Source organism: Papilio machaon, chromosome 12 (assembly GCF_912999745.1).
Source record: "Papilio machaon chromosome 12, ilPapMach1.1, whole genome shotgun sequence".
In the NCBI taxonomy this organism is placed as follows: domain Eukaryota; kingdom Metazoa; phylum Arthropoda; class Insecta; order Lepidoptera; family Papilionidae; genus Papilio; species Papilio machaon.
In genome coordinates this window covers 2,187,551-2,199,959 of record NC_059997.1, presented here as the reverse complement: position 1 = coordinate 2,199,959, position 12,409 = coordinate 2,187,551, and the positions used below count along the sequence as shown (strand labels likewise).

At 41.4% G+C, this 12,409-nt stretch overlaps 1 protein-coding gene across 5 annotated transcripts in view; it reads right to left on the bottom strand.

The window, feature by feature from the left end:
• LOC106713714 (tyrosine-protein phosphatase Lar) overlaps positions 1–12,409 on the bottom strand; it is a 294,107-nt gene continuing 281,698 nt past the window's right edge. For 3 of the 5 annotated variants that reach the window (XM_045680203.1, XM_045680204.1, XM_045680205.1), the window contains 12 exons: positions 12,335–12,397; positions 11,945–12,074; positions 11,198–11,348; positions 10,813–10,949; positions 9,399–9,695; positions 5,571–5,710; positions 5,242–5,444; positions 2,037–5,163; positions 1,845–1,955; positions 1,527–1,696; positions 701–836; positions 1–206 (listed from right to left, as the gene is read on the bottom strand). In XM_045680203.1, coding sequence (XP_045536159.1) covers positions 138–206; positions 701–836; positions 1,527–1,696; positions 1,845–1,955; positions 2,037–5,163; positions 5,242–5,444; positions 5,571–5,710; positions 9,399–9,695; positions 10,813–10,949; positions 11,198–11,348; positions 11,945–12,074; positions 12,335–12,397 — 4,734 coding nt within the window. In that variant the 3' untranslated portion in view covers positions 1–137. The remainder of the gene's footprint in view (positions 207–700; positions 837–1,526; positions 1,697–1,844; positions 1,956–2,036; positions 5,164–5,241; positions 5,445–5,570; positions 5,711–9,398; positions 9,696–10,812; positions 10,950–11,197; positions 11,349–11,944; positions 12,075–12,334; positions 12,398–12,409) is intronic. The other 2 variants (XM_045680206.1, XM_045680207.1) reach the window with 1 other exon arrangement.

Here is a 12,409-nt window from a genome sequence, read left to right as displayed (position 1 = left end):
CGATTTTAAAATGTAAAAACTGACATTTTGTACTAGCTGTCAAATAGCTGTCAGAGAAACGTCAAAGTTTAAGTACACAAAAAGGATGTAATAAGCGACAAGGTCCGCTAGATGTCTTAGACGAGCAAGTCTCAGCGTCAGTTGACGTAGTGGTCGAAGGAGCCGAGGTATTCCAGCGCCGCGCGGTAACAGAACTCATACTGGTCCTAAAACATTCCGACAGTTAAATTTGCTAAATCATTTCTCACAGATGTTGAGACAAAATAGAGGATATTTTATCGTCATAGTATTTTAAAAAAGACATGGTTAATGGCATCTATAACTGAACTATGACGTAACATCAGGTGATTTGCCACTAGAGATTACTGTGTACCAGTGGAAGACCACTATGTAAGAGTCATGCCAGCCAGATGCCAGCAACAAACAGGCCGACAAGTGGAAGCTATTCCGCGTTTCGTCTGATGAGTGCATTTCGGAGGTTTAATTTCTTTAAAGAAATAGATGAGTAGGGGAAGGGAATTTGATAGAGGAGAGGATGTATAACGAGTTGAAATATTCTCTTCTATGCGTCTCCTCCTCCATCGATTAAAGGTAGGCACCGCATCTGCAATTGTGGATGTCTATAGGAGCTATCACTTCGCCATGCCAGCGAATTCAGGTGTCCGCAACCTTGTAAAAAAATGTATGAGTGTGGACTGACCTCGGTCTGCACCATGGCGGGGCGCTGCGTGCGCAGCGTGCGTACAGTCTGGAACACGTCGAGCACGCCCTCGTACTGCATGCGCTCCAACACCGTCGACAGCGTTATGAACACCCCAGTGCGGCCCACGCCCGCGCTACTCACAGTCAACAATATGTCAACATCTTATTGTCGCACTCAGACTCCTTCAGGGGTCTCCCTTAGTTTTAGTAAGAGAAGACTACATTAAAAGCGTCTCTTAATGATGAATTATAGGTGCTGACTATGATAGCAAGGCATCTTTGTTTAAAAGTAGCTAACCTTATTTGTCATTGTCACGTCTCGTAAACTAACGTAAAATGTGTCTCGTGAACGTTTAAACATTTGTTACTTCTAACTAATATTAGAAATCAGAATGTTTGGATGTATGGATGGATCTTTTTAGAAGGTATCTCCAGAACGGCTCCATGGATCTTGATGAAATTGAGTATAGATGTAGAACAGATTCTGGAAATACCTATGGCTATAGAAAAATCTTAGGCTATCTATGATCTTGGAAATGTGTACGGTTCCCGTGGGACACGTGTGATTTTACATATTTAGTCGAAAACTACGTTACACGTCTTATTGAAATTTGACACAGATATAGAACATAGACTCGAGTAAGTCAGGTTATACTTTTCATCCTTTTTTTAAAATTCTACACAGACGAAATCGCGGATAAAAGCTAGTTATGATATACATTAATCAGTATTGCCATGTGAGAACTTTCACTTGTTTACTTTTCACTGTTGTGATTTCAATCCATTGATGGATGGATACAATTTAATCGTTGATGAAAGCTGACCTGCAATGCACAGTGATGGGTCCGTCCTGTCCGAACTGCTCCTTGGTCTTGTGCACTTGTCCGAGGAAGTCAATGAAGCCCTCGCCGCTCTTGGGCACGCCCTGCTCCGGCCAGTCCGTGAACTGGAATTGCCGCACTGTCCGCGACGCACCGTCACGAGCGTCTGTTACCTGTGTACAATATAACTCATATTGTGAAGTAATAAGAGGCGATAGAGGCATTACAAGACCTTGCCGAATTGAAGGGCTTTTTTTTAAGGCCGAATTTAACCGCTGAAGACTGTAAATGTATTTAGTACATAATTAATAATGTACGCACCTTGAATTCCCTCAAGATATACTGTGGCATGTTATATTCGGCGATCGGGTCGACCACAAAGCATTGGTAGCGCACGGAGCGGTCCGACGGCCAGTATTGGTGACATTTCTCCTAAAAATTACACAGAAAATATTATTTTGCTTCACCATATTGTAGTGGAAATCAAAAATTATCAGTAAAATATGTACTCACTCGTCCCATTTCTTTCAATTTGGTCAGCATTACTATGATCGTAGAGTTATGTTCCCAGAGCATTCGCCAGAAATCATCCGTGGTGTCGGGCAAAGGACCTTGAGTGGCGATGTAGGCCGCTCTGTATCGATACCCGTCGACGAAGGACGCATTGATGTAGTCGGAGCCGTCCCGCGGCGTGAGACACACGCGGGTCGACTCGAACGGCAAAATGTGTACCAGTCTGTTCTTGTGCTTGTTGCACGGCAGACTGGCGGACACGAAGCGACTCGAGTCGGCTTTCATATTAGCCAGCTTCTTAAACTCCAACTCCATTCCATTAATATTCTCGATAGTGTCGACGCGCATTAACTTCTGAATGTGCGCATGCAAGTTACGAGCCGGTACTTCCGTGTCGCCGCAAATAACAGCCTCTAAAAGCGCGTCGTGAATGAAAATATACTGGTCTTCGGTTTGCACCATATAGTTTCGTTGAGCTCGGAGGCAAGTTACATGACCGTAGATATCTACGGTGCGCTCGTGACGCGCCCTTTCCAACATCGAGTCGATGACGATGAAGCAGCCGGTGCGACCGACTCCTGCGGAACAGTGCACCACCAAGGGTCCGGCGTCAGGGGGATTCAGTGCACGAACACGTCGTAGGAACTGTAAGAAGGGCGCCGGGTGATCGGGGACGCCGTGATCGGGCCACGCGGTGAACTGAAGCTGCTTGATCTCCCTTCGTTCGGTTCCACCGTTCCGCGTGATTTGGAATGTACGAATGCAGTAGGTCGCCAACTCCTGAACTTCAGCGATGGTTACGGTCATCGTGCCGTACGTTTCGCTGCCTCTACTGGGCCAGTATTGGTCACATTTTATTCTAGTTCTTTCTTCTAGCTTAGTCATCATAACAATAGTTGCCGTTCGTAATTCCCAGCACATTCGCCAGAAGTCGGCCAACGTTTCTTGAAGAGGACCTTGAGTGGCCACGTACGCATTGTGTTTTCGATAGCCATCACAGTAGTTTGCATTGATGTAGTCGCTTCCGAGTATTCCGTCGATGGGCTGCAGAATAACGCGGCTATGATCGTAAGCGATAACGTTAGCATACCTATTTTTAGGTTTATTCACCTCCATGTTAGAATGGTCCCATGTAAACTGCTGACCCGGTTCGATGCTTTCGTATTCTTGAGAAAACTTCATGTTGTCGTTAGCTTTAAGTCTGTCAATATGATCTGCAAGTTCAGATATAGGTATTGGTGGGTGGGAAATCATCGCTGGAGTTTGGAAATTAAGTCGCCTCATCTCGACCGGATCTGACGGTGCTCCGAATCCAACATCGGCAGACATTAGAGGTCTCGTGACTGCAGCCTGGTCGGGTGTTTTACATGGCTGACGGCGTCTTTTCATGATGAACAACATAACCAAGCAGAGAGAAAGCATTAATGCTGCTATGATAGGGCCTATAACCCAAAGCATGCCGGCTTCTTTCCTGTTTTCTTCAATTCTTATTTCCGGATCACCGTTTATGTCTTTGGGGTCGGGTCGACTCGGTTCTTCCCCTGGAGGTGCCCCGCGCATGTCCAACGACAGATATTCCGAGAACGGACTAGAGGTATAAAGATGTTTTTGCGGCGTATCGACAACCGCTCTCACAAATACCCTGTACCTTTTGTTCGGATTTAATTTTCTGTTTAGAAAACCTTCATATGACTCATTATTACCTAGGTGGAATGTATATAAAATATTCCTTTGTAAGAACTTGGCAGCGATATATGGAGCGTTTTCATCGTCTGCTCTAGCGTTGTTCTTAATTAAATCTTCTGTTAAAAACTGATCGGGATGTTTGTGATTGTGTAATTTATCATCAGGTACTACAACTAAGTAATAATGAGAAATAGGACCGTATTCTTCAGAGGCCTGGGGGAGAATAACTAATATTTCGTTTTCAACAACACCGTAGAAATCCGGTTTCACCATAGGTTTTGGTGCCGCCATCTGTGTCGTTACAGTTATTTTAGTTGGCGGTCTGTACGAATCATCGTTAGGAATAGCACTGACATTTACATTATACGTAGTAAATGGCGATAGATCGTTAATAGAATGTGATGTTTTATCGTGCTTTATAATTATTTCTCTTTTAGGAATCTCTTGTGTTTGAGTCATGCCTAGAGAATCGACAAATTCTTTGATAGCATTATATGAAATCTTATAGCTAACAGGATTCAAGCGTAACGGCGGTGACCAAGAGAGCGTCATCGAGTGAGTAGAAACGTCCTGCGCTCTCAGGTGTAAAGGCACTTCTTCGGGCCTGACTTTAACAGTAACTTTTTCTGATAATCTACCCAATCCATCAGCGGTTTTAGCTGCTACTGCGACGGCATATTCTGCAAATTTCTCCAAGTTTTCTATATCAGCAGAATGCGTTACATGGACAGTTTTCTGTTGCCATTCATCTAAGTCTTCAACGGGAGTCATCGTATAGAAAATAACGTATCCGATAACTTTCCTCCTCGATGGGACCGTTTCCCACCAGACTTCAATACCTGATTCAGATGTGGCAACAGCTTTGACCGACATAGGCGCTCTTCCAATGTCTCTTTCGGTATGAGCTGTTATGTCTTTACTATACGGTCCGGGACCTTGGTCCGTATACGCTCTAACTTTGAACACATAATGAGCATCTTCTTCTAAGCCGGTGAAAACTGCTTTAGTCGTTTCCTTGGTCTTCTCTACGAGTGATGATTGATCACCTTTTTTATAAAATTGAATGTCATATTTTTTGATTTGACCACTTCTGTCTGCTCTAATGGGGGGCTCCCATGTCACACTAATAATGTCAGGTGTTTGAAAATGGTAGGTGACATTGGTCGGTGGCCCCTTCGGTACCCCTTCCGGAGTGAGCCAATACTTGATATTTTCTTGCCCGTAGCCGATATGGTTTCTTCCGGCCAATCTAAATTCATACTGGACACCTCTCTCCAGATCCGTCAATCTATGCGAGTTAACTTTTATTCCAAAATTTTCTTCTAGCAATTTCTGATCTTTTATTCCATATTTTAATCGATAACCTTGCAATTCACCGTAAGTCTGAGTCGGTTTGGTCCATTCTAGTTCAATAGACACGATGGGTTCTCGCTCCAGTACCCTAAAGAAAAAGTAACATTTAGTTATGGACATTTCTTAGTTAAAAATTATATTTATAATGGGATATATTAAAACTAACTTGAGGTTGACAGTAGGCCTGTTGGGTACGCCGCCGGGGGTTTTGATGGTGACAGGCGGGCTCCTGTCGCCGTCTCCCTTGCGTGTGAGGGCGGCGACTTGCACGCTATACCTAGTATCAGGTTGCAAGCCTGACACGTTCAGCTCCAGTATCGTATCATCCATCACGTTGAAACGCATTGGCTCGTTTAATAATGATTTGCTCTGGAACATCGAATATATTTTTATCTCTGAAATTCTCTCTTTAAAATTTCAACATTTTCGGAAAGTTAAAATAATTTAAAGTGCAAAATTACAATTAATGGGATATTAACCATTTTATTATCTTACCTCTTCTCGAATCTCTTGGACATGGACGTGATAGCCTCTTATTATACCGTTCTTTTCCTTCTCCTGTGGCGGTTTCCACGTTACATGCACCGCAGTAGAGTTAATAGTGGTCACCTTCACGTCCTGCGGCTCTCCGGGCACTGTAATATCATTAGTTGTATTTTAATCTCTCTACTATACCCTTTTATAAACTTCGACCTAAATTCCCTATCAGCATCTACGGAAACGTGCTAGAGAAAATTCTACTCAAGCAATTTGATTTTGAGGAATTAAGCATTGGCGTTAAAGGTTTCTCCTCGGAAAGCTTGGCGAAATTTAGAAAACTAAATTACCAAAGTTACCGCAGTCGGCAATGCTGATAGAGTATTTGGGTCCTCGGCGTCTAAGCACGCCTTTCAGCATCTCGATCGGGCATTTGAATACCAACACACACACTGATATATTTTACGCCCTTTCAAATCACCAAAACAATTAAAATTAATTACCTTCCAATCCATATCTTTGGATTAACTAAAATCGTTAAGCTTTTACAAAGAATCAACATTTAGTAATCTTATCTATTAGTATATAAGCGGCAATTCTATATCTAATTGTTTCTTTACAGGCTGCAAGGGAATCATGCTTCTGGAAATAGACTTGGACGGTGAAAGCTAAAGTTAGTTCTATAACACGCCAAGTCAGTTCCGAGCAGGTAAAACGGCAAAGACGTGCGTCTTTAACCTCTTGCAGATTGTTCCAGAGTTATATAATAATGCGAGGAAGAACAAACTACGTAAAGCTTAGGCACAAGCACAAATGCACATAAATACAAGCACTGTAGTATTTAATACTCACTCCTTACGGCTGTACGGGTTACCAGCGGCCCATACAAAGTCAGTGACGAGAGAAAAAAAGAGAAAAACGCATTCAAATACATTTAAGATAAATTGTGCGTACATTGCAGGGCGAACGGAACTACTCAGTGAGAGATTACGAGTAGAACGCTTGTCGGCAAAATGGAGGAATTATTATTTCACTTCCTTATGTACTTTGAGCTCTTTAGGAGGCGCGTTTCGGTTAATCGGCTTGTGACGCCGGCGTCTCGCTGCTGCTCACTCGTGCCTCGCCTTTTCCTGTTTCAGTCGTTTACTGAGGAGTGCTAAAGTAACATTATGCTCTTGTAATTGAAACATCTTAAAAATCATTGTAGTATATTCTCTCATTTGTTTCCTTGTGTTTGTTTTGAGTATGACAATGTAATTCAATGCTGTTTGATCGGGGACAGGAAAAAGCCAGACACGTCGAGACAACGATTCTTCGCCATTCGGCTCTTTTGAATCACTCACACGCACATGTATTGATTAACGCGACGGCGCCGATCTAAATGTGTGTGCTTCATCAGTGTGTCTTGTTGTCAAGGCGCCCCTCGTTGCGGCGGTGTGTGTGTTGCCTCGCTCCCCTGTGTCGATATCTTCTGTGAGTTGTGACAGTGTCGTGGTGTCATTGCTCGTTGGCTGTGCTCTTCTACAAACTTTTAGATTTAACAATTATGTACTTAAGAAGTGACCGATGCCGAATTTTCATTGCGTTCATTAAACATCGCTTTAATGCGTTAGCGTACGGTAGGCACAATATTTTTCTGTATGTCACAATATCTAGTGTGCATGCACGACGATAGTTTGATAGAAATACAGAAGAAGGAAGAAAGGCGAGAGAAATCGCTACTTGCAAGAGAGTGTAGCTTAGAGCGATCGAGACAGATAGAGAGATAGATAAAGATAGATAGAGAGCGCGTAGTCTAGTCGGAGCCGAGCAGTCGGGGAATACAGGCGAAGTGCGTTACGGTGTATCCGTCAGATCCAAGAGGCCAATCTTTGAAAGATTCAAAATTTAGACTGGATCCTCGGGACTGTTTCGCTTCGACCCGCAGCCTTCCCGCTAAGTACGAGTAGTTATGCTGTACAGTGAGTACGGAAGTAGTAGTTGTGAGTAGTATATAGCATGCGCGCGTGTCGTGTTGAGACGGTATTGGTATTCAAATGCGGCGCTCGGGCCGTGCCTGTCCGACGTTACTGTGCAACGCTGTTCCCACGTTTGACGTTTGCAGTCAATTTGTGAACGTAAACGTTACATGTTACACCTGGTATAGGCATCAGCGTAACAATTGACTTAGAATCTGCTAACGTTTACATTACAATGTGACTTGTGGCAGAGAGGCCGTCGGACAGATGTTTTGTTGTGTGACGCACTCGCTCTCTCACCTCGTGTCGTCGCTTGATGTGCTGAGTGCTTCCTAAAAGTGAACATCGGCCGCGCGCAATCTCAACTTTGCCGTAGATTGCGTGCGCCCAATATTTGTAAACCTAACCGGTGCTCAGTGAGATTAACTGAACGAAAAACAGTGCTGTGTCGTCAAAGAAAGCATGCAAAATTGTGTCCATCGCTAAATACTCAATAAATGTGCCTCAAAACCAATAATATAACGGTGCCGTCGATACTAGACCAGGTGCAGGAGAATTTTTTTATGCATTTCAGTGAGTGCCATCATAACGGTTTGACGAGTGACTGATCGATGACGCGTCATCAAACCGAATCATTACATGTGACGGTGAGTGGAAATATAGACACAATGCGACCGACATACTGTCTGCGTGATAAATAATAAATTATATATACTTGTACATTGAAACTGGCAAGCATATTATTTAAAACTTTGTTACGAGAATTAACCTCCTTGTTTAGAATCCTGCTATTTGCTCACAAGAAAGAAACAAAAGAAAAAAATTACATTAGTAACTGGTAATATTTTTAACTTAATATGTGAGATGTATAACGTCATTTATATAAAACATTATATATTTATATTTATAACAAACACCATTTATATAAATCTCATTTAACGATACACGGCAAGAGTGGAAATGTAGAGGTCACGGGATAATGATCGTCTTCATTAAGTAACGAATTATTCAAGATAATAATGAGAAATATTTCATTTCCATTCGCACCGCATCAATTTATATGAATATAAAACCATCCATATATAATTCTCGGGGGAATATTTAATTATTGAAATGTTCATCATTTTTTTTATAATGGATGATTTTATCCAAAACCACCATACCCAATCCCGCAGCAGTTTTTAAAATATGAAATATTGTTAATGCTATTAAAATATAAATGCAATATAAGAGGATAAAATTCATAAACTATTGCATAAAGTGATCCAAAATATTTTCCTCTGATATTACAAATTCTAGAAGTTTTGTTAGGTTACGACAATGTTTCAATGAAGGAATTGTTTATTAGTTTTTGTAAGTTCGAAGACGAGGCTCAACTTTATGACTTTAAGTGGAATTTAATGTGTAGTTATTATATATAAAACGACGTAAAAAAACTGTTTATGAAATAGTTATAAAACATTTTTAGCTATACCAAAGCTATTGTGTTATTAGTTATTAAAATAAGTAGCTTTCACAAATAAGGATAACGGTTGAACCGTTTCGGGGATCATCCAGAACAAATATAGGCTTTCGGACAGATAGACAAACAGACAGACAGCTAAATTAAAAAAAGCGGATTTTCGTTAGCAACGCAAATACATCATGTTTGCGAAATATGATTTTTTTCAATATCACACACAGAAACTCCAATTTTATTACAGAATTGACTATTATTCTTGTTTCTCATCTAAGTACCGAATTCATTAGATTTTAGTTTTCAAAAAAATGTCAGTTAATATCTTAACATTTTCATAAACAGTATAGTCAATGTTAACATTTTCTTGTACACCAAAAATAAAAGACATACAGTTGAGCCAAGAGAGTTAGTATAATGTATGAGACGTACCGTCTTCATGCGTGCGCACGGTGACGGGGTATGAGGCGGGCCCGTCGCCGACGCTGGTGCCCGCCAACACCCACACGCGGTACTCCGTCCAGCGGCGCAGCTCGTCCAGCACGAACTCGGTGGCGTTGAGGCGCACCACAGTCGCCTCCGAGTCCCCGCGGCCCGCCTCCACGCACAGCAGCTTGTAGTACGCGATGCGGCCGTTGGCGCGCTCGGCCGGCGGCGGTTGCCACGACACGCGCACCGCGGTCGGCGATATCGCCACCGCCGTCACATTCATAGGCGGGGCGCCCGGCACTGAAACGCTCCAACGTAAACAACGAGCCCGCACGACGACGCTCAACGTTCCCACCTAAACTCCTCTCCGCAGTTACTATGTCAGTGAAATCCCGCAACGAAACAATCGTCGCATTTTAATATCCCTGATGATTTAAGTTAGAGATTAGTTGTGTGAAGTTAACCTCGATGCAATCACTGAATGCGTTTAAATAAAATGTGTCAAATTATAAAAAAGGGACGATTTGAATCGTCAGATAAATCGAGCATGCACATAGATGTTCAGTCGTAGAATCCGCTCGCCCCTACCGAGTATTCTCCTGTCGGAAGATAATAGTGCTGATTATTGTCTATTATAGCAACATAAGGAACATTTTGACGTTTGTAAACTGATTATTATGCCGTATGTTCATTATGCCACTAGCCATCATAAAAATGAGAAAAAAAATTGATATAGTAACTTTTTTCAAACAAAACTTAGACGTACGGACAACATAAAGCTACTACTAAGGTATTGTGCACGCGCATTACGTCGATTATGTTTTTTTTTGCAAAAGTACAGATAGTTACAATTTTTTTTTAAATTGAAACCAAACAAAGGCGCATACGCAATACCGTTTCGACAATTTTACAATTACGAAACACATATTGTGATATAAAACTTGGTGCTTGTGCTTGTATTACTGGCAGCGTGCCGGGCAGGTGCGTTATGTGAAATATTACAGTACAAATTACCTGGAAAACCCACAACAGGTTTCATAATATATGTAACTTTCTTTTATTGTTTTACGTCATTGGCCCGGAAAGAGTCCAGTCCTGTCTGTTATTAGTTATGTGAAATATAACACAGAACTATTTAAAAACTATATTTGCCAAATCAATTAAAAATATTCAACAAACATTTTTGTATTAGCAAATACAAAATTTTATTTCGTCGTATTACTGCAAAAATGTTTTTTCTGAAGTCTTTCCAAGCCAATTGTTTCATGTGTGTGTGTTGTCCTGTAGTTTCAACATAACGTATTATTTGGCCAAGTCGTACCAACATATCATAATAGTTGGCCGTGTTATACCAACATGAAGTAGTTGGTAGAGTCGTACCAATACTGTACTGATTCGCCCAGTCGTACCAACATACCGTATTGCTTTGTCCGAACTGCAATGGGCGGTGTAGTCGCGCCCTCGCCGCGTTGTGACCGCGCCGCGAGCCAGATGTAGTACAACGTGTTTGGGTACAGCCCGTTCAGAGTGTAAGATTCCATCTTATGTATACGTCTACGAAGAATTACATTTAAGTATTTGTTACAAACATATATAAACACTTACATCTATATTCCAGAGGGATGGGCAGAGATTATAGATTTTTATTTGAGGTGACCTTGATTCTCTGCCTTTCCCTTCCCCTTTTAAATCCGTCTTGACTTACGATTTCACTAACTTTAATTTAAGATTAGTTGTATAAAGACCTGTCAGAAATGTAAACCGCTCTAATCCTATGTAGTATATTTTATGTGATCCCTTACTTTCTATGATGTTCTTTAGCGTAAGTATCGTTCCAGTAGAGTTCGTAGGAGACGATTTGGTCTCCGGCGTGCGCTGGCTGCTGCCATTGCAGTGTTACAGATGTCTCTCCCGCCTCTACTGCTACGAAGTTGGACGGTTGTGACGGTACACCTGGGGTTAAAACGAATTATTTACTCTGACTCTTTGTTTCAGTCAGATTATCAACGATTACTATGTTAGTTTAGCATATTTTTTCTTTATATTTAGAGAGGACGAATAAAGCAGTAACCCTTGTTATTCTAGTCATTATTTCCAATTAGTAAATTTAGTATGTAGTAAACAAGTAAATTTATTTCGAATTCTTTAGATTTGATGCTATGTTACCGGAGGCCTATTTCTAGTCCACGTTCCCTTCCCACCCTTTTTATAAGGAAAGGATGGAAAGGGGAAGTGGATTAGATGGAGGAGTTTGATGACGTCAGATGACTCATAGCAAGAGTATAAATCCTCTTTCTGTGCGTCTCCTCCTGTGTCAATTAAAGGTAAGCAACGCGTCTGCAATTGCAGATATCTATGGGCAGCGATCGCTTCGCTTTTAAGGCGTATTCAGGTGGCCACTTGCTCGTTTGCCACCTTACGAAATAAAAAAATTTATATCGCATACACTCTAGAACCTCAATCCTGCATTATTCATAAATATGTATTAAAATAAAGGTTGATACAATAATGAGAAGTCAGTCAAAAATCTAGTGAATTGTTATCTTTACCTTGTTGTGTTTTGACTTGTACAGGCGCAGAGACAGGGCCAGGCCCCACTGATGTGAACGCTTGCACTCGTATAGTGTACACAGTGTGAGGAGTCAGCTCGTTGATAGTTGTTAAATGACTACTGTCCAACTATAACAATATTTTACCACAATCAGACCTATAAATATAAACTAACACGTCTCACATGGTAGCCATAACGACCAACAAAAGCCACCACAATTTTGTCCTTCTTCACCAGTCTTTTGATACCTTTTGTTTCTGAATACCCGAGATTTTAAATAAAGTTATTCTATAACGAAGTATAAAACATATTTTGAATTAAATTTTTTCTATAGATGTTTTAGGAATGCGAATTCACATTAAAGCAGTATATACGATTGTTAGCTCACCATCTGAGAGTTCCATGACTGCAATGGTTGTGATGGATCCGTGGTGTAATATATTTTGTAGCCCTGTAACAATTA